This window comes from Lygodium microphyllum, chromosome 19 (genome assembly GCF_053477565.2).
Source record: "Lygodium microphyllum isolate KBCC chromosome 19, Lygodium_microphyllum_v1.1.10, whole genome shotgun sequence".
NCBI lineage: Eukaryota > Viridiplantae > Streptophyta > Polypodiopsida > Schizaeales > Lygodiaceae > Lygodium > Lygodium microphyllum.
In genome coordinates, this window is record NC_141153.1 from 66832305 (window position 1) to 66853645 (window position 21341).

The following is a 21341-nucleotide window of genomic DNA, read 5'->3' on the forward strand; positions in this document are numbered from 1 at the left end:
GGTGCTGTGTGGCTATGGCTTTGAGAGAAGTTGGGGCTATGCGGCTATGGTTAAGAGAAGCTAGGAGCATAGAAAGCTGAGAAGATTTGTGGAATGAAGGTAAGAGAAAGACCAAACTAAAAGCATGCCTTGTAGAAAGACATCAAAAAATTGAATTTTTAAACAATACGTCATAAGAAGAGGTGGGAGGAGGGGAGCCATTTTTGGAAAGGGGAGGAAAATTTCAAATTTTGGGTCACCTTTTTGGATGCCCAATGGAACCCACTTGACATAGGGTGGTAAGAGAGAGAGAGAGAGAGAGAGAGAGAGAGAGAGAGAGAGAGAGAGAGAGAGAGAGAGAGAGTAAAAGGGTATATAGAGGGACAATCTTATAATAAGTGGTAAGGAAAAGGGACAATAGAAGTGCATAAAATGTGCACACCACCCCCTCTCCCATTGGTCCACTTCAAATTGCTTGTCATTAAGAGAGTTATTAATTCTTAAGCTAAAGGGCCCTTTTCGAGTCTATATTTTCCCTAATGGCATCCCATTGATAGATTTGCATACAATCGCTTTATTAAAATGCATTATTTGCACATGGTATCTTATTTGCAACATGTAAAGCTTGCTTTGATGAAGCAGTTCAAAGCAAATATTAGAAGAAAGCCATGGACAAGGAAATGTATACTTTGACCAAGAACAAGACTTGGGACTTAGTTAAGTTATCTTAGGGCTTAGGGGGTTCACTATATGTAAATCCTCTACATCATGTGCTTTCAAAGTCCATTTAAAAATGCCCTTACTAAGAATTTTCTTGAAATTTAACACAAAGAACATAAGGGAATGAATCTAGCCTAACAAACTTTGCTAATCACCTCCTCACATGCTCTCAAGGTCCTTACAAGGCATATTCACACCAGCTTGGCAGAAGGAGATCAAAAACCCTTGCTCCGGGTACTCAGTGTTTTGTCTACCAAGGCCAGGACGTGAAGCAGGTTGGAGGACGACGTTCACGCGAGGCGCTTCTGTGTTTTGCCCTAAGCCCCATCTTGTCCCCTATTAGTCGCGTTCGGTACGTGCCTCAGTGGATTTGTTTTGAGACCGGCCTCTGCGTATCTTTCTCCATAACCTGCTGACTTTGTCCGTGGCTTCTGTTTTGTCCCCTTATGTTACCCCATTGTTTTCATCCCGTGTAGGTTTACTATCCGTGAGCTCTTGCAATGTCAGACGATGAAGCAAAGGAAGAGAAAGAGCTTGATCTTTCCACTCCAGACGTTGTTACCAAGTACAAGCTCGCAGCAGAAATTGCAAACAGTAAGTTCTCTTCTTGGCTTAGTTTCTGATTTGTCTACAACCATTTCTTGACTCTGAATTCTGCACAATTTGTACTTTGTTTCAATGTGAGAAACTGTATGTTTGCAGAGGCTTTGCAGCAGGTTATTACTGAATGCAAGCCTGGGGTAAAGGTCGTGGACCTCTGCGAAAAGGGAGACTCCTTTATCAGAGAGTAAGAATGAGCATGAGCCAATGAACAGTTTTTTGTTTTGTGTTGCAAGATATCATCATGTGAGAATTTGCTGTTCCGTGGAACAAGCAGACTATACCTGTGTTCTTCTACCTATGCCAAAAAGAGTGCAGGAGTAGGTTGGACTGTAGCATCTTACATTATGTATACCTCTTAGCACTTTCACTGTAAGGAAATGGGCTCTTTCATCGAGGAAGAGCAATTACAAGAGCTCAATGACTAGCTAATCTGTTTTGTGCTCCAACATATTCTTAATCTGGAAATTGTCATGCATACCATTGTGGCATTTTGATCCGTACAGGAAAGATTGCAGGGTAAGGGTTAAATAACATATTATGTTGTGGTGGACAAGCATACTGTCCTGTCCTAGGCCTACAAGTTCAGTGTTGGTCCAGTCAGGTCTGATTGGCATGTAGTGTTTTATATCACTATTCACGTGTGACTCATAGCCCTTACAGGGCTCTTGCAGACTACGATTTTCTTTGTTTATATTCAAGAAGTCGCACATGGGAGGAAAGGTTGAAATCCGGTGGAAGCTGTTAATATTCTTCTCTTCCTTTCTTCTATGGTTTTTACTAATACTTGATTGATTCAGGTGTTTTGCTCAAGCAATTACTCACAGGGATCTAATGAGATGTACAGGGTCCTATGTTTGAACTCACTCTTCGTGGGAATCAGTTTAGTCATGCCACATTTCTGCAATGCTTCTGTAGCATTCAGGGATATAGGGACGTGTCTTGTTCATTTGATATCACACCAACTAAGTGAGTAGTTGGATAGCATAAAAAATGCTTGACAAGTGGAATAGGGCAACATAACTCTCGTAGAAAAAGTATAGAGAAGGTCAGCATCCAGTTGCTTACTATGTCACGAAAATGCAGCAAGTGGAATAGCCAGTGGATGGAGACAATGCATACAAATTGAAGAGTTATCTCATTCTTTTGTCCATTTGATAGAAACATATTACTTTGAAACTTTGCTTTGCACGTTGAAGAGTTATCTCATTCTTTTGTGCATTTGAGAGAACATTTTTCTTTGAAACCATGCTTTGCACATGGTGACAAGCTGTTCATAAGGGAAAACTCTTATCCCCTCAGCAGTCTGTAAACAATGTATAGAGATTGGGTCCTATAGCAGTCTGTAGACTGTTTTTTTTCGTTCCTGGAATGATTGATTTAATAATCTGCAGGCAAACTGCAAACGTTTACAAGAATTCAAAGAAGAAGATTGACAAGGGAATTGCATTTCCAACATGTATCTCTCTCAATAGTGTCGTCTGCCACTTTTCTCCTCTTGCTACTGACGAGACTACTGTTTCAGAAAATGACATAGTCAAAATGTGAGTTGCTACTGCCTATCCTGCCAAAATTTCATGTATAACATGTGTCCCTGCTGATAAGTTGAGATTGTGTGCTACAGTGACCTTGGGTGCCACATTGATGGTTTCATAGCTGTTGTTGCTCATACGCATGTTATTCAAGAAGGGCCTGTTACGGGAAGAGCAGCAGATGTTCTGGCTGCCACAAGCACAGCGGCAGAAGTTGCTCTGAGGCTGATCAGGCCTGGAAAGAAGGTAATAAGCCGTTTTGTATTTCCGAGTTTTAGTCAGTACTCTTTATCCATGGTAGCTTATTTAGTTATGGCTAGAGTTTTAAAACTACTACAGATGCAATACTGATGCAAACGGGCTAATTGTAAAAAACCTGATTTAACTTGCAAAAGATGCTTTGCCTTCAGTTTTTCCTCCACATCCCTCTATGATGTTCATTGTTTCTTGGCCTTTCTCTAGGCTGTGGACATTCGCTGTTAATATTCATGATTCTTTGTGATGCTTGACAAGGAATAGATTTTATTGTGAATTACAATTTTGCACTTGAAGGTGTATGTTGAATTGCCATGGACATTTGTGACCCAATTATGCTCTCTCCTCTTGCATGCATGATTTGTACATTGCTCAATAGATATTTTTCTCATGATTGTTTCATTTGAGATTTTTGGGCATTTGTTTCCAAGAGCCTGATTGTGATTGTAAGAGTAGTTTCTATCTAATTTTTAAAAGTGAAAATTTAATGTGTTTTGACTTCATTTTTCATCATGAAGTGGAAGGTTTAGTGATATTATCTACTCCTATACCAACATTTGTAGTAGGTCACCCCTACTAGCTTCTCGTGATTTTATATGGTAGTGGCCTTTTTTAAAGACAAATTTTATTTCTATTGTATCTAATTGATGATTGCAAGATTTCTACAGATGCAAATATTTCCCTTCTTTTGTTGATTGAGGCATGCCACTATTGTGTTTTCAATTTTTGTTGGACCACCACCATCACAACTCTTCACTTGTTTGTGTTGAGGTCTGGTGATGCTATCATGTATACACTTTGTTTAGCTTGTAGTTGTATTAAGAAAAGAACTCATTGCCATGGACTTGATGTTTTTGATTGAGGTAAAGGCTCGCTACATGGAACTATGGGCAATGGCTTAGTTTAAGGCATCCTTATAGGTGACAAGAGTTAGAGAATGGTAAAATTTCTTTTATTTAGTATTATGGTAGTAGCTTTTGCTCCTTTGCCATCAACCCTTAGTCTTGGTTTCCTCTAAGTCCATTGGATTTGGTGATGACTCCTCCGACCATGATATGTGTCAGTCATGGTCTTGTATCGACCCCTTTTAGAGCCTCATATTCCACAAGAGCAAACACTTTGACATGAGAAATATTTGTGCTCAATGTATATCATTTCTTGGTTTTGATGCCAATGTGGAGCCTTGATAAATTTTATTCGTTTTTGGTTAGTTTGGTCACTTTAGTTTATTGTAGCCAGTTGTGCTATGGTTGGACACTTTGGGCCACTTGGACAATTTTGTTTGCACTTCGGATTTTCTATATATTGATCGTAGTGTTACCCTTTCTCTCTCTCTCTTGCCTCTTTGGTTGCTTCCATCATATGGCATTCATACTCTCTCTCTCTCTCTCTCTCTCTCTCTCTCTTTGAGTAGCACCCTCACACACTTGAGAGCGTCTTGTTGTCTCTTGAGGTAGCTATCTAGTATCTTGTTCCTTGCTTTTTTCATTTGTGGACCTCTTTACCTCATGCGCTTAGGTATTTCATTCTTTCTTGTGTTGCACAAGGGGATGTGCTACTATTATCTTGGATTTTATTGCTCCCATTGGAACTTGTGCTCTAGTGGGTGCTACTGTTGCTGCATTTTCCTCTCATACAATCTTGAATGACATTGTTTTTTGATGGCAAGGTGTTTTAAGCCTTAGAAGAGATGTTGATAAGCATCCATATAGACATTTTCACTCTCTTCCTATTGTTCACTTGTGTTTTTGTTGGTAAGTCTATAGTTGATTGATTTAGTTTCAATTTACTCTTTGGATTGATATTGCCATCAACTAGGTGACTTTTGGTTGGTGATACTAGGAGTAGCAACCAAGTTTGCACTTTGGTCAGCTACTTGTAGTAGCTTGATATAATCACTCTTTGGGTGTATAGCTATTTATGAGTAGTTGGATCTTGTGGATAGCCATCTATCGCAGCCTTTAAGCATTAGTTGGGAAATATAAGAGTTTATCGTGTGTACATGTGAAAATTTGTTTGTAGCCAAACCTAGCTTTTGATGATGCCCAACAATACAGATCTTTGTAGACTCTATTTTGGAAATTTGTAAGGTGGTATTTTGTTGCTGTCTCATAGAATAGACATGATTTTCTTTTCTTGGAGTAGCAGTGAGTACTAATGTGTTTTGAGTCTTGATTAGGTACCTTGATGGGGGACGTGACACTTATGCTGTGTAATGTGTTCTTGGTATTGATATCCTTTATTTTCATGACTATGATTAATTCGTAACATTTTTATGTCTTGTGCTCGTAGGTTGCATAATAGACCTAGAAGCCACTCCCACCCTTGCTAAGTAAATGATTGGTATCATCTCATCTAGCTTAACTTTTTGTAGCTTGTGCTTTGGGTACATGGAAGATTGGTTACAATGCATATTGGGTACATGGAAGATTGGCTACAATGCATATATATGTGTCTTTAGCAAGACCTACTACATTATTTGATGGGAATTGGCTTAAACTTGTGGTCTCTGTGTGGACAGCCATCTTTTGCAACCTAATAGGCATTAGATGGTAAACATAGGAGTTTTTTAACGTGTGTGTGTGAAAATTTATATGCAAGCACACTTGGCTTTTAATGATGCCCAACAACATAGGTCTTTGCAAATTTATTTTTAGAAGTTTGTAGGGTGGCATTTTATTGTTGTATAGTAGAATAGATCCAATTTTCTTTTCTTGGAGTAGCATTGTTGTGTTTTGATTTTCGTTTAGGTACCTTGACAGGGGACATGCAATGTTTATCCTCTATTTCTCTATAATGTGTTCTTGGCGTTGATATCCTCTTTTCATGACGATTGGGGTTATTTTGTATGAATTTTGTGCCTTGTGCTCATAGGTTGCAAAATAGACCTAGAAGTTGCTTCCACCCTTGCAAATCAAATGATTGTTCTCATCTCACTTAGCTTGAATTTTTGTAGCTTGTGCTTTGGGTATGTGGGAGGTTGGTTACAATGTATATATATGTGTCTAGTAAGACCTATCACATCATTTGATTGGAATTGGCTTAGACTTGGGACCTTCTTATTTCCATCCCTCTATCTTGCAATACGTTTACAAGCTAGTCACCTTGTATTGAACTTAGGTGTTCGGCATATAGCTTGGATTCATGCTATCATTGCTTGCTATTTTGGAGAATTGTGTTTTCAATTATGGAGACTTGGCTTTGTTCATACTAGATATCTTTCAAGAGTTCATGATAGCTTGAGTTTAAGGAGTCCTATTCTTAAGACAAATTATCTTTGTGATGCTCTATTGTTTTATTGGTGGTTTTCATTTAGAGTTCAAAATAGAAGCCAATGTATATTGTATCTTTCTAATAAATACTCTCTCTAAGAAACTTTGTATTAATATGGAGATATAGTTTCTTCTTTACATAGGACTTTAGTGGCACATTTACATGGTTCTATGAAAGAGTACTCTAGAGGGGGAGTTATATCTGCACGGTATGAGTTAGATTGATGTATGCTTATGCTACAATACTTGTAGGATTATATTAATTTAGTGACAAGTGATTTTATTTTACTATTTTATGTTGAAACTTGCCTTTCTCCTTGTAGAGGGTGGTTATATCCCGCTTAATTAATAATTACAGCAAGCAATTAAAGCACACAAATTGAAATGCACAATTTATCACTTAGTCTTGGAGAATGGACAGCCTGTTGGCTCTAAAATTGGTGCCCCTTATGGTATTTCTTTGTCTTTTATTGCAAATGGATAGGTTTCACGAAGATTCGTTAATCTCTTTTGCTGATCTAGGTGCCTCTTGCTATCATAAATGACTAGCAAGCCTTCACACCAACTTGGCCCTTGGCTTGCTTGGGGATTGTTGGCCTTCAATTGTGCTTGTTGGGTGATAAATTCAGCTCTAATGTTTGTTAATTGAATGGTCACTTGAATCTCTTAAAATTCTTGGCTTCAATGACTGAAACTCAACTCTCTAAGCCTTTATTTTTGAGCATGCTTTTTAAGGTGGTTGTGAAACCCTAATTTTTGCTATAAATTAGGGTTTATAGTAGAGATTCATAAAAATCTTCACCTCCGATGGTTGCATTTGTTGAAAAATGGTGAAAGAAAATTTGCTATTGCCCTATCTCGACAACTCCAAAAGAAAGCTATCGCCAATAGCCAAAGAGCCCAAAAATGTTGTCACCTCCCTTGTTGGCCATTGTTGCTTGATTGTTGGAGTCTTTACAAGATTTCGTTTATTGCTTGCGTCTATTTGGTTGCTTCCAAATGGTCTCCTCTTGTAGGTGATGGTTGCACAGCCTCTCTTGTGTTGCTTCATCATTAGAACATACTCTCTCTCTTCCAACCTCCCTCCAACCTTTTTTCTCTTGCATGGGCAAGTTTTACCAAGTAGTAGCCTTCCAAAGCCATTTTTCAATATATTCTAGCTTTATTATATTAATTTTCAGAAGTTTAGTATGTATGGTCTTAGAACTAGCACTAATTAATGAATTAGCTTTTATGGCTAATTTTATGGTTAAGGTATAACTTGTCACAAGTTTTGTCGTTGATACCAATTGATATCTTGGGATCTTAGGTTCCATATTGTGAAATAACTATCTTGGACATCGCATGTGTAAGTCATATTTTTACACTCAATTCTTTCTTAATCAAATACTAAGCAAAACATCAAAATTTCATGTCCTTGTGATAGTCCACTCCCTTTAAATTCGTGCAATTATCCTTGATTGCATTGTAATATGCCAAATCATAATTTAGTGCATTGCTATTTTCCAAAAAACATCATAGTCAAAATAATATTGATTGTTATTGCTTAATCATGCCAAAAGCAAATACTTGTTGAAAAGTTCCATTCAGTATTACTATAGCATAAGACTCTTAAAGAATCCAAAGTTTTTATCTAAAACTCGTAGAATGTATCTCTCATTAGTATATCACAACTATTTTGGCTAAACAACCATAGCAAAGCATAAATTATCAATGGCATTCATAAAACATGCTCTTGTCCTCGGAACTAGTTGAATACCATTGAGTATCGATGGTCATTCTTTGCAAACTAGGAGTTGACAATCAATTTTCAATGATCATACATTGATACAAACTAATGGAAATGCATAGTTTTAGAGCTATAGATTGTAAAACCATACCATATATATACCAACTATAGTGACTAGCACATTGGATAGTGGCCTCATGGTAGACGTTAGCGCATAATGTTGAATGCATGCGGAACATATTTGAGAGCTAGTATAAGGAGAACTCTCTATCACTAGAGAAGTGGAAGCGCTATATTCCCCTTGAGAATGAGATAGCACTTTGGATCTCTGCTCTGTCGAATTTGACTAAGCTCGATCCAAAGTCGGCTCTAATTGATATGGTAAAGGTAAAGCTACAACAATTTAGGATGGTTTGGCCAGTCATCTTCCATGCACATAGTAGCCATTGATGAATATTTTGAAACTTTACCAAGTATTTGCTAGAAACTTTATCTTTGATTTTTCAATTGTTATGTGCCAAAATTTGCTCAAGTACCAATATTTCATTGGAGTCCTCACTCTCTAGCTGAATTTCAGCAAATACATTCTCTGGTATAGTTGACATGAAAAGCATTATGTATTTGTCGGTGTGGAGGCAATTTCAGTTTATAAGCAATATCGTTGATTCTCTCCAACCATACTATCTTGTATACAGCGTTGGATACTTGTATTTACCTTTCATATGTTTCAACCTTATCTTTTTAGAATGTAACAACACATAATCGCCCTTTGCAAATTGCAAAGCACGTCTATGGTGATTAGTTGGCTTCTTTTGCTTCTCTTCAGACTTCTTAAGAGCATAATTACCTTTGCATAGATTGTATTTATGCTTTTCATATAACGATCAACCTCAAAGATTTTATTCTTTGTCATTGATAGATGGAATTTTATGCTAACATGACAATGCATCAACTATCACATTCTTTTTCCCATCTATGTGCGCAATTTTAAAGTGAAATATGGATGAGAAGTTGACAATCTCATGTGCTTGTTAGACAACTTAGTATGAGTCAAAAAGTAGCCCAATATCTAATGGTTTGTTTGCATTGTGAAATCAACCCATAAGAGATAGTATTTCCATGCTAAAAGTGATTACAACAACAAGCAACTCTTTCTCATAAACTTGCGAATTCCTCTTTGCCCAACGGAGAACTCGACTCTCATAACTTGACCAACTTGAATTAAAATAGTCTCTATACTATTATAACATACATCACATTGAATAACAAATGACTTGCTTAGATTAAGCAACACCAGCATAGGATTTGAAGTTATCTTTTCTTTTAAACTTAAAACATTGAAATTTCCATTGCTATCCACTTAAAAGATGCTTATTTTGCAAAGCATGTAGTGATGTAATTCCAGCAAAGTTGCACACGTATTTCTTATAATAGGAACATAGGCTTGAGAAATTGTGGATCTCGTGCACATTCTTTAAAGGTGGCCATGAGCATATTATCTCAACCTTTGTAAGATTCATGTAAACACCACAAGTTGACACATTGTACCTCAAAAAATGGATTCTATGTAAGAAAAATCCACTCTTCTAATCATTTATAATCTGCTTATGCTTATGTAACTCTTTGAATATAAAGTCCAATGTTTTCTATGCTTTGCTTCATTCTTTGAGTAGACAATCATGCCATTAAAGAATGTGCCTACAAATCTTCTATGTGGCTTAAAGATGCGATCCATCATTTGATTAAATGTGGTAGGAGCATTCGTAAGTTCAAAAGGCATGACGAGATTCATACAATCCAAAAGATATCATGAAAGTTATCTCATGAATATCCTTTGGTCTAATTCTATTTGATGATATCTACTTTTTAGGTCAATATGGTCAATTCGATTCGAGGAACTAGAAATGAATTGTTTATTGCGATTTTATTTAATGTATGATAGTGAATGCTCATATGTCATGATCCATCATTTCTCTGTACCAAAAGGATTGGAGAACATAAGGGATATGAGTTGGGTTGAATAAGCTCTTTTCCTATCAGTTCATTCACTCGACTTATTATCTCTTGCTTGGCTGCACTTACTTTGTTAGGTGGCTTATTAGAAGGGCCACTTTTAGGGATAATGCCATGATCTTTTGGCCATTCAGGCGGTAGTTGTCCCAAAAGTGGTTGACAAAAGCAATGAGTATATATTTTAAGTAAACGACATGCAATTCTTTTTTAGCTTAGACATGTCCCAACATTTTCATCATCAATCTTATCAATATTCCAACATTTTTCTAACAGTTCATTTACTTGACTCATTATCTCCTCTTGCTAGGCTCCACTTATTATGTATTATGGCTTATTAGGAGGGCCATATCCAAGGATAAGTTCTATGCCATGGTCTTTTGGATGGATAGGTTTCCCTTTCAATTTCACATCCAAAGTATGTTCGTTGCTTTTGTGTTGAGTAGTGATCACTGTCCTCTAGCATATGAATGAATCACTGCATATACATGATGGCTCCAAGGCCTATTGTGTATGGTGGCTTATTAGGTCTACTTCTAGGGATAAGATCTATGCTATGATCATTCGATGGGACAAATTTCCCTTTCAATTTTATATCCAAAGTATGGGTCATACTTTCATGTTGAATAGTAATCACTCTAGCATATGAATCAATCACTACATGCACATGATGGCACCAAAGCATACCAAGCAAGACATCACAATCATCAAGTGGTGCAATGATAAACTCTTCGTTGTCCACATATCCCTAAACGCGCAAGCGAAGCTTTCTAGTGAGTGTTTTCACATGTTTTGTATGGCCCTTGCATGCCATACCAACTTCTCCTATGCGTTCCATCTCTTCCTCTTTGATGCCTAGATAGGTTGCCATGTTTGTGGAGATAAAGTTGGCTCTTGCTCCATTTATCAAAGAAGATTAATGCATGTTGGTCTTTGATTTTGCCCTATATTATAATTCAGTAGCATAATCATTGGGTCGATTACTTACAACATTAGTCACCAAATCAATGGACATTTTGGGTGTCTTTCCCTTGGGATCTCTTTGATTATTTGATTTTCCAGCTTGTTGACTATTAGAACAATCTTTAGCCATGTTACCCTCTTGCTCACAAACAAAGCTTTTGTTAGGAATCCTTAATTTCCTATGTTGTACAACTGTTTTTCAGCTCTTTCCTTGCGGTTTTAATTACTTAACTTCTCATGTAATTTAATTACTTGAGTTAAATTACATAAACTGGGGGCACCCTTTTTTGCAATTTAATTCCTTGAGTTAGATTACATAAAGTGAAATGCGCAATTTACTACTTAGTCTTGGATAATGGACAATACGTGGCCCCAAAATTGGTGCCCCTTGCAATATTTCTTTATGTTTTATTGCAAATGGATGGAGTACACCGAGATTCTTCGATCTTCTTTGTTAATCCAAGTGTCTCTTGTTATCCAAATGACTTGCAAGCCTTCAAACCAAATTGCCCCTTGGTGTACTCAAGGATTGGCCTTAAATTGTGCTCCAAGGGTGATAAATCCAGCCCCAAATATTTGATGGTCGAATGGCCACTTGAGTCTTTTAAAATTCTCAATTTGAGTGACTCAAATTTAAGTCTCCAAGCTTCATTCTTGAGTACCCTTTTTGAGGTGGTTTTGAAACCCTAATTTTTGTTGTTAATTAGGATTTATGGCAGGGATTTATCAAAATCTCCACTTCCAATGTTTGCATATATTGGTAATTGTTAAGGAAGAATGAGAATAGGTAATGGGATGAGAGTGAGTGCTAAAGAGAAGAAATTTTATTTTCTTTGCGTAGGAGATTGAAATTTGGTGTTGCCTTGTTTTTTTAGCCCAAGAAGAAAGTTGTTGCCAATAGCTAAGGAGCCCCAAAATGTTGTCATTAGAGATTTGGCAATGAGTCATGGAATCCATATTGCATCCATGTGGTGGTTTTGTATGTAAGGCTTACCATTGAATGTGTTAGCGATCAGATTCCCTGGCCGTACAGGCGCCTGGTTGGACTGACCAGTCGGACAGCCACATGGCAGTCTGACCTGTACTGATCAGTTGGCTGCATTTAATGCAGCCGACCTGCCATTTTTGGGCGTATACTTTCTGGCTATTTATAGGCGATATTCTGCACAGTCTTCCACACTTCTGTTTGCAGATTATAGGCTGGAGATCGTGCAGACTGCAGTGTACTTCGAGGTGAACAACAGGTTGCATCGTCGAGGTGGAGACACGCAGTCCCGTGCACTGCGCCCGTGTATATATCTGTATATCTTTGTATACAGCACACTTTATACAACAGATCTTCATCTTCCATTGCCTCTTTCTCTCTCTCTCTCCTCTCTGCGTTCACTCTCTCTCTCAGTCTTGGTCCCACGCATTCGCATCGCTGCACTCTGACATGGTATCAGAGCAGTGAAGAAGGGCTGATTGAGTGAAGAACCTGCCTGAAGAGGAGATTCCATCGCGACACAAGGCTGTGTTTCCAGCGTTCGAGGGCGAGCGGGAGGGCTGCGCATCGGAACAAGGCTGAAGCGAGCGTGGGCGTGCGGGAAAGGAGTCCAGTTGGTGGATTTGCTGCTGTATACTGCTGTTTGAAGAGAAGGAAGGCTGAGTTTTCAGCTTTCAAGTGCAGGTTTTACTTATTCATTGCCTCTGGCGGGTGAAGAAGGTTTGGGAGGCGGAAGAAAGAGCCCTAGCAGGCTGCGTTCTCATAGTTAGAGGGGGCTGCTTTTGCGTTTGTGGAGGCATTACAGGTGAAGATGTCTACAGAGTGACTTGGAGTTCCAGACGATCATGGATCGGAAGGTGCCTGTCCTACCGGCTCATCCCGCAGATCAAAAGCTCGATGGCGACAATTACCGCATCTGGCGCGTGATGATGTTGGCCATCCTTGAGTCTTACGATTTGGCGGAGCTTGTACAGGAGGAGATCGATCGGTCCTCGGTGAGAGATGAGTCCAAACTCTCTTCCGATGCTCGTGCGGAGTTGGCCAAGGCACAGTCTCACTGGGACAAACTGAATACCCGAATTTGTTCTTTTCTTTTTCTGTCTTGTACTACAGCTGTGATAGCCCACATCGAGCACTTGACGGTGGCTCGAGAGATATGGCTGGAGCTTGACCAGATGTATAACCGGATGATCCTTATGAAGAGGGTTTCTTTGGCGGTGCAGATGCGGACCTTGTCCGTGAACAAGTCTTCTTCGTTGCGGGAGCACATCAACAAGCTTAGACAGCTTCAGATGCAGGTTCAGAATGCGGGGAAGCCGATTTCCTCCGAAGACATGGTGATCACACTCTTGTCCCAATTGCCGTCACGATTCGGTGCTTTTTACTCTGCCCTTATTGCTTCGGGACGTGAGTCTACTCTTCGGTGGGAAGAGCTGGTTCCTATGGTCTTGTTCCAAGAGGAACAACTGAAGGGACAATATGCTTCCAAATCGGAAGCCTTGACAGGTCAAGCCTCTCAGAAGAAGGAGAAGGACTAAAAAAAGAAGGAGGAGGACAACAAGTCAAAGAAGGACAAGGAAAAAGAATCCACATGCCATATTTGTGGTAAGACCGGCCATTGGAAGAAGGATTGCCCTGACAAAGACAAGAAGGACACCAACAAGGATACAAAGGATTTTGAAGCGGTGGCTGCACCCTCATCAGCTGCGTTTCTTCATCTAGCAGTCATTGAGGACTCTACACCGAAGGCTTCTGATGCTGCAATGACAGCTCCCCAGGCTCGAGGGTGGATCGTTGACAGTGGTGCCTCTCGGTACATGACTCCTTCAACAGTTGGTGTTGCCCAGTTGCGACCTTCGCGTGGGCAGATTCTCATCGGAGATAGCTCTTCCGTGTCTATTGCAGGACGGGGTGAAATGCAGCTTATTTCAGATGGACGTGGTGGTACTCATACCTCAGAGGTGTTACATGTGCCAGGTCCAGGGTATCATCTACTTTCGGTTCATAAGATTTGTTTACTTGGCCTTTTGGTGGAGTTTGACAGTGATTCAGTGCGAGTCCTTGATCGTGGGTCAAGGAAGGTTCTCTCATCAGGATATGAGGAGAACGACATCTAAAAATTGACGTCTTCTACCGCTCTTCCTACTCTTCTTCTTATCTCTCAGACACAGTCAGAGCTATGGCATGCTTGGTTTGGTCACCTCAACTATGATTATCTTTGGAGAGTGTCACGTGGACAGCTTGTTCAAGGGTTGCCGGACATAGTGGTGAGCCAGCAACCATGTGTCTCTTGCATTCGTGGGAAGCAGCATCGGGATGCGATTTCCAACAAAGCTTCACGGCGGTCTACTTCACCGATGGAGCTTGTATCTACGGATCTTTGTGGCCCTATGCGGAACGAGTCCTTGAAAGGGAGCTCGTATGTCATGTTGATCGTAGATGACTACAACAGGATGACTTGGGCCTATTTCTTGGCGTTGAAGTCGGAGGCTTTCTTCCACTTCAAGGATTGGCTTCTCTTTGAGGAGAACCGATTGGGCCGGCGATTAAAGACCTTGCGACCCGACAAGGGTGGTGAATTTGTTTCTAATGAGTTTGCTCGTTTGTGTGCAGATAAAGGTATTCACCGTGAGTTTGCTAACACCAACACTCCTCAAGAAAATGGCATTCTTGAATGGAAGAACCGAAGTGTGATCGAGATGGCGCACACCATGATGGAGCACCGACAGACACTTCAGTTTCTGTGGGCCGAGGCTGTGGCTACTGCAGTCCACATCCTTAATTGATCCCCCACTTCGGCCGTTGATGGAATGACACCTTTTGAGGCTTATTTTGGGACTAAGCCCGATGTTTCTTATTTCAGGGTTTTTGGGTGTGATGCTTATGTTCACATTCCCAAGACTCATCGTGATGAATTTGAAGTGGCTTCTCGAAGACAGGTGTTTGTTGGCTACAGCTCTTAGTCTCAAGGCTATATCGTTTGTATGATCCCGTAAAGCGGGATGTGTACACCAGTCGAGATGTGCGGTTTGTGGAGGTTCCGGCCATAGCAGCGGGTGAGGAGCATCCCGTTCTTGGAGATCCAAGGGAGAGTTGGGCTCCTGAGACAGTTCCTTTTGAGCCCGCGCCTTTTGATTCTGATTCTGTTTCCGATACAGAGTCTATTGTTCCACCGGTCACCCTTGAGGAGTTACCACCGGTGGATATCCCAGAGTCTTCAGCTGATGGAGAGAGACGAGGAGAGGTCCGGTCTCCTCCTCGTTGGGCCCGTGACACACTCCCAGATTCAGGGATCAAGGGGGTCCTTGAGGAGTGGGGACCGCAGGATGGTCCGTGGCGGTCACGGAGGCACATTCTACGGAGCTTGTTTGCTCTAACTATTGTTTGATGACCCGTGTTATGCAGAATCGAGAGCCCACCTCCGTGAAGGAGGCTTTACAGTCCGCACCATGGAAGAAAGCTATGGAAGCCGAGTTGGAGGCTATTGAGAGGAATGGCACTTGGTATCTCGTGCCTAGCCCCTCGAATAAGAATGTAATTGGCGTCAAATGGGTCTTCAAGACCAAGTACCTTAGCGATGGTTCTTTGGACAAGCACAAGGCTCGCCTTGTTGCTAAAGGTTTTGCACAGCGCCCTGGGATTGATTGTCATGACACTTTTGCCCCCACTGCTCGTATGGCGACTATTCGAGCTGTTCTTGCCTTGGCTGGCCATAGGAGATGGCCTGTTTACTAGTTGGATGTGAAGTCGGCCTTCCTCAATGGTGATTTGAAGGAGGAGATCTATGTCGAGCAGCCTCCTGGCTTTGGATCTTCATATGGGCAAGTCTACAGGTTAAAGAAGGCCTTGTATGGCCTCAAGCAGGCTCCGCGTGTATGGAATGAGAAGATTGACTCGTTCCTTCAGTAACAGTTGGGATATCGGCGCTCCAGGGCCGATCCGCAGCTTTATGTACACATTTCCGAGGCTGGTTGTGTGCTTTTTGTGTTGTATGTTGATGATTTGATTGTCACAAGTGATCATGCATAGAAGGTCAAAGAGACGAAGGCAGCTTTACATTAGGCGTTCGAGATGACGGACTTGGGTCTCCTCCACTTCTTCTTGGGCCATGAGATTTATCAGTCTCAAAGGGGGATTTTCATCTCTCAGCAGAGATATGTACAGGAGCTCTTGGTTTCTTTTGCGATGGAGGATTGTCGGACGATTTCTACTCCTATGGATCCGAACTGGAAGGCCACTTCACATTCAGATTCTCCCTTGGAGGATGCTTCCCGCTATCATCAGTTGATTGGATCATTGATTTGGCTCCTCAACACTCGTGTTGATCTTTGTTTTGCTGTTGGTCTTGTACACGGGCGCAGTGCACGGGACTGCGTGTCTCCACCTCGACGATGCAACCTGCTGTTCACCTTGAAGTACGCTGCAGTCTGCACGATCTCCAGCTTGTAATCTGCAAACAGAAGTGTGGAAGATTGTGCAGAATATCGGCTATAAATAGCCAGAAAGTATGCACCCAGAAATGGCAGGTTGGCTGCATTAAATGCAGCCGACTGATCAGTACAGGTCGGACTGCCACGTGGCTGTCTGACTGGTCAGTCCGACCAGGCGCCTGTACGGCCAGGGAATCTGATCGCTAACAGAATGCTCCTACATGTAGAATGGGGATCATTATTATTACATGTATGCATAGCAACATGGAAGAGGTGAAACGGAGGCTAGGAATGTCGGAACGGCGTTCCATAACAAAGGGGAACGGGAAATGTGTTTCAACATGGCAGAATGTTCCAACCTGTTTGTGCTCTGCAGTGTCATCTAAGTTGGGACTTTTCAACATGGTGTAACATGTTGGGAATGTGGCATTCCAATTGGCCATTCCAACTTGTTTGTTCTACCACATTCCCTGAGTTGGAATGTTCCAACTTGGTGTTTCTTGTTGGGAATGTGGTGTTTCAACTCACCCTATGAGACTCTTTTTTGTATTAAAAACAAAGCGATATCATTTTTTAAAATCTCTCTTTTTGATTGTTTTTGATCACATTGCCTTTTATATTGCAAGATAAATTTTTAGAAACAATAAATGTTCATAACTTCATTGTTTGCTTTTAAATGAAATAAATTGTAATGATAACTTTGTAATCATGATTTTGATCTTTGAAGGTTGTAATACTTATGTACTATGCATAATGAAATATTGCATGTGTGATCATTGATGAATCATGATGTGCATTGTGTTCAATTATCAATTAGATTGGAGCTCTTTAAGGAAATGCTAAGGAAGGTTGTTGAATATGGCCCCTTGTACACCACCATCATTAGAGGAGTTGTGTACAACTCCCATGGAGGAGAGACGCAAGGTTGAGCAGGCTACATAGGATACTAGGAGGCTTTAGGCACGCCATGGTGTGATGTTGATCATAGATGGATGGAGAAATAGTCGTAGGAGATCCATTCACGGGCTAGTAGCATATTCCGTGGCGAGATGTACTTTATATCATCACATGATGCTTTAGGCATAGGCAAGAGTGTCGATGTACTTGCCCACGAGTGGATAGACAGCATTGAGATGGTTGGGCCGTAGAATGTTGTGGCATTCATGGTAGATGGTGAGCCAACAAACAAGAGCTGCTGGTGCTATAGTTGAGAGCTTCTACCCCCACATTATAGTTTGTTATTGCACAACTCAATGTTAAAATAATCTTCTCAAGGATATTGGTAAGCTTTCATGGCCACGCAAATGATAACCAAAGTTGTTGAGATAGTGACACTTGTGCTTAACCATTAGTATGTTCGCCTTGAATTTTCAAAGAAGTCTAAAAAGATTCTCCTCAAGTACTCACTCGCTTTGTCTACGACTTCTTGTGTAGGGATGTTATGCATGGGCACAACTGAGGACATGGGATTTTGGGATGAGGTGAAGAGGATTGATGCTATTGTTCACCCAATCCTACACATATTGTGCCTTGTAGATGTGATGCAACCATGTATTGGCAAGGCCTACTAGGCTATGGATAGGATGATTGAGCGCTTAGAGGAGCTGGTGCTAGTTGAGGATCAATATGATGAGATCTGCACCTTATGTGTGACATGGTGCGATGCTTATGCGTCTCCTTTGCATTCAGCAGCACTTATGTTGGGCCCTCATTTTAGGGTTGTGGGCAGGAGAATAACAAGGAGGTTAGTGATGGTCGGAGGCACATCTTGGAGCGCATGGTTCTTGATATTGATGCAAGGCACATAGTGACGGATCGGCTTACATTGTATAGGCTTAGTCATGGTTTATATGGCTGTGGTGATGCAAAGGTAGAGAGGTTCATTAGAGGTGGTGCTTTGTGGTGGGATGATTATGGATATGATGGCCTTCACCTTTTCTGTCTAGCAATTCTTATTTTGAGCCAGGCTGTTAGCTCGTCTTGTTTGGAGCAATTGTGGAACTTTTACAGCCATCCCAAAAAAGGAGCAGCCTTGGTGTGCAGGAGGCCAGTGATTGCCTTTGTAAGTGCAAACTTACATATGCTTTGCAATAATATCACTGCGAAGGCTGATTGATCCCTTTGCTCTGTGAGAGATGGAGTAGGAGCAGTAGACAGCATGGCCGGGTTATAGATCGAGGAGGCAGCAGAGGAGGTAGTAGAGGAGAGCATCGGTGACATGGCAGACGAGTTTTGAGGTCCTAGAAGCTGGGACTCCATATGGTCCATGGAGTTTGGACTCTAGACATCTATGGTCTGTCTTGATTCAATCTATGTCATATGATCTTGAGACTTGCAGTATGATGTTACATGTATCTTTTTGATGTACTAGAGACTTTATTTTTGACGTTTGTATGTACTGTTGGCATTGGGACTTGCCACTTGTGACTTGAAAGTTTGAAGTTCAAACAATTGCAAATTATCATTATGGCTCTTGAGTGTTCAATCTTTAAACTTTAATCATAGTTTGTTAGAGTTTTCTTGGTTGTGTCCACTTGTGACTTGTCACTCAGCATTGTGTTAGTATTTACATTGTATTCATTGTTCAAGTCTTAATAAGTTCTTTGCAGCTGCGAGCATATATCTTTGAAGTGTGCTATTAGAGTATCTATGAATACTTTTGAAGTTGTTTAATGCAGAATTATTTAAAAAATCTTATATTTTTGTCTTTTTTCCCCCCCTGTTCCCCCCTCTCCTGGTATGGGGCCTCCCCATTCCCCATGTTTTCCTTGTTCCTAGATGGGGGCCTCCCCATTCCAATTTGTGCCTGTTTTGGTTCTCTGTTCCCTGTTCCATGTAGCTATGCTAGCTATGCATGTACAGAGTTTACCATTGACTTTGTGCCCATTTCAGTTCTTCTTTCCCTGTTCCATGTAGCTATGCATGTACGGCTTACCATTGAAATGCTCTTACATGTAGGAATAAGCTTTGTGGTCTTTTTTCTGTTTTCATTAAATGCTTTATATTAAATTTTCCTCTTTTTATGTGTTCACACTTTACTTTTTACTTAATTGTTTGCTTGTTTTGATAAGCGTTCATTTAAGTTTCTTCCTGTTAGTGTGCTCTTGGTAACAAGGCTTTCTGATTTTTACAATTGCTTGTTCTTTGGGATTTTAGATAGTGTGTTTTCTTGGTACATGGTTTTGGTGTATACGTAATTAGTCTGCATTATTTGGCAGAACAAGGATGTGACTGATGCTCTGCACAAGGTTGCTGCTGCTTATGACTGCAAGATTGCTGAGGGTGTTTTGAGTCATCAAATGAAACAGTTTGTCATTGATGCGAACAAAGTTATACTCAGTGTGAGTAATCCAGAGACCAGAGTTGATGATGCTGAGTTTGAGGAAAATGAAGTCTATGCTGTAGACATCGTCATGAGTACTGGTGAAGGGAAGGTATGGTTTCTTATTATTCCTTTTTGCCAAGAATTTAATGTTTTTGAATTTTGGTAGCACAGGCTTCTGCTGGTTTGTGACACTGTTATTTTTAAACAGCCTAAGTTGCTGGATGAGAAGCAAACAACTGTTTACAAAAGGGCAGTGGACAAGAATTACCACCTGAAAATGAAAGCATCAAGATTCATATTCAGTGAAATCAATCAGAAGTTTCCTATTATGCCGTTTACTGCCAGGTGTGCTTTTCTGTTAGTGCCTTTGAACACTATAAATAATTGCACATTAGTATAGGAGGCGGATTAATTTTGTAGCTCTAGAGTTTCCTATTGTATATTTGGTTTAGTAGTTGATTCTGCAACAGGGCCCTGGAAGAGAAGCGAGCAAAATTGGGCTTGGTTGAGTGTGTGAATCATGAACTTCTCCAGCCTTATCCTGTTCTTCATGAAAAACCAGGTTTGTGTCATCACTTCTTCTGCTCAAAGTGATTTATTCTGGACTCTTACAGGATTCTGATAATAGTTTGAGGTACAGGCGACTTGGTGGCACATTTGAAGTTCACAGTTCTCTTAATGCCGAATGGCTCTGACAAAGTGACGGGCCACCCCATCCAAGAATTGAAACCAAGCAAGGTGGTGGATGATCCGGAAATCAAGGCATGGCTTGCATTGGGGACAAAAGCCAAAAAGAAAGGTGGAGGGAAGAAGAAGAAAGGTATGTATTGTTAATCCTCTTGTCAAGATCATTTTTGAAGCTTTTTTACCTAAAGAGTTCACTAAGCTCAAGTGAGGTGTGTATTTTCAGCCAAAAAGGGTGATGGACAAGAGGAGATGGCAGATGCTACCGAAGCTGCTGATGACAGTGAAGCATAGGTCGTCCTGTGGCTTTTTTCCCCCTTTAGGTAGAATACGGCTGGAGTTGTGTTGTCTCTTGGAGAGTTTTTATTACAAGCTTGTAGCGGGAATGAACTTATTTATTATGTTAAGGAAGATCTACAGAACTGAATTTTTCCAACTTGCTGATGTTGTATTATGACCCAATGGCCCCTTCTTTGTGAAATTTCTCAAAACGACCCTCATTCTCATAAGTCTTAATGGACTGCAGCTACCCATACCCAAATTGATCTTTAAAGAAGTTCAAACGTTTGCCCTCTTTGACCTGTGATTGTTCGAGTTCATAGGGTTGTATCTAAAGAGCTTGCTTAAAGCTATAAAATTCTCTGAAAGAGTGCCTGAGGACGTACTGAATGGGCTTCGATGCTTCGAATGGCAAAACATGAACTTCAGTCTCATAAAGCTGAAATGGAAAAAATATTTCAGAATTAATACAAAAGCGTACAACCTAGAAATTGTCTTTTACAAGCACTCCAGGAAAGTGCCCTAGCTAAAAGATCGCTTTTGAATTTAAGTATCACGGATTCTTTCCATCTGAAAAT

At 40.6% G+C, this 21341-nt stretch overlaps 1 protein-coding gene across 1 annotated transcript; it reads left to right on the forward strand.

Annotated features, from left to right (window-relative positions):
• Positions 1-894: 894 nt before the first annotated feature.
• On the forward strand, positions 895-20989 carry ATG2 (metallopeptidase M24 family protein). Its single transcript, XM_087700195.1, has 10 exons — positions 895-1051; positions 1176-1293; positions 1402-1486; positions 2694-2843; positions 2924-3077; positions 19694-19909; positions 20009-20145; positions 20271-20362; positions 20441-20620; positions 20711-20989. The coding sequence occupies exons 2-10, from the start codon at positions 1200-1202 to the stop codon at positions 20776-20778; spliced, it is 1176 nt and encodes a 391-aa protein (XP_087556321.1). The 5' UTR covers positions 895-1051; positions 1176-1199; the 3' UTR covers positions 20779-20989.
• The last annotated feature ends 352 nt before the right edge of the window (positions 20990-21341 follow it).

What these genes read in the sequence shown, in the direction of transcription:
- ATG2 (XM_087700195.1), top strand. Translation starts at nt 1,200, where the DNA reads ATGTCAGACGATGAAGCAAAGGAAGAGAAAGAGCTTGATCTTTCCACT. An exon ending in GGAGACTCCTTTATCAGAGA is followed by an intron (nt 1,487 to 2,693) that starts GTAAGAATGAGC and finishes AATAATCTGCAG; the next exon opens with GCAAACTGCAAACGTTTACA. An exon ending in ATTATGCCGTTTACTGCCAG is followed by an intron (nt 20,146 to 20,270) that starts GTGTGCTTTTCT and finishes ATTCTGCAACAG; the next exon opens with GGCCCTGGAAGAGAAGCGAG.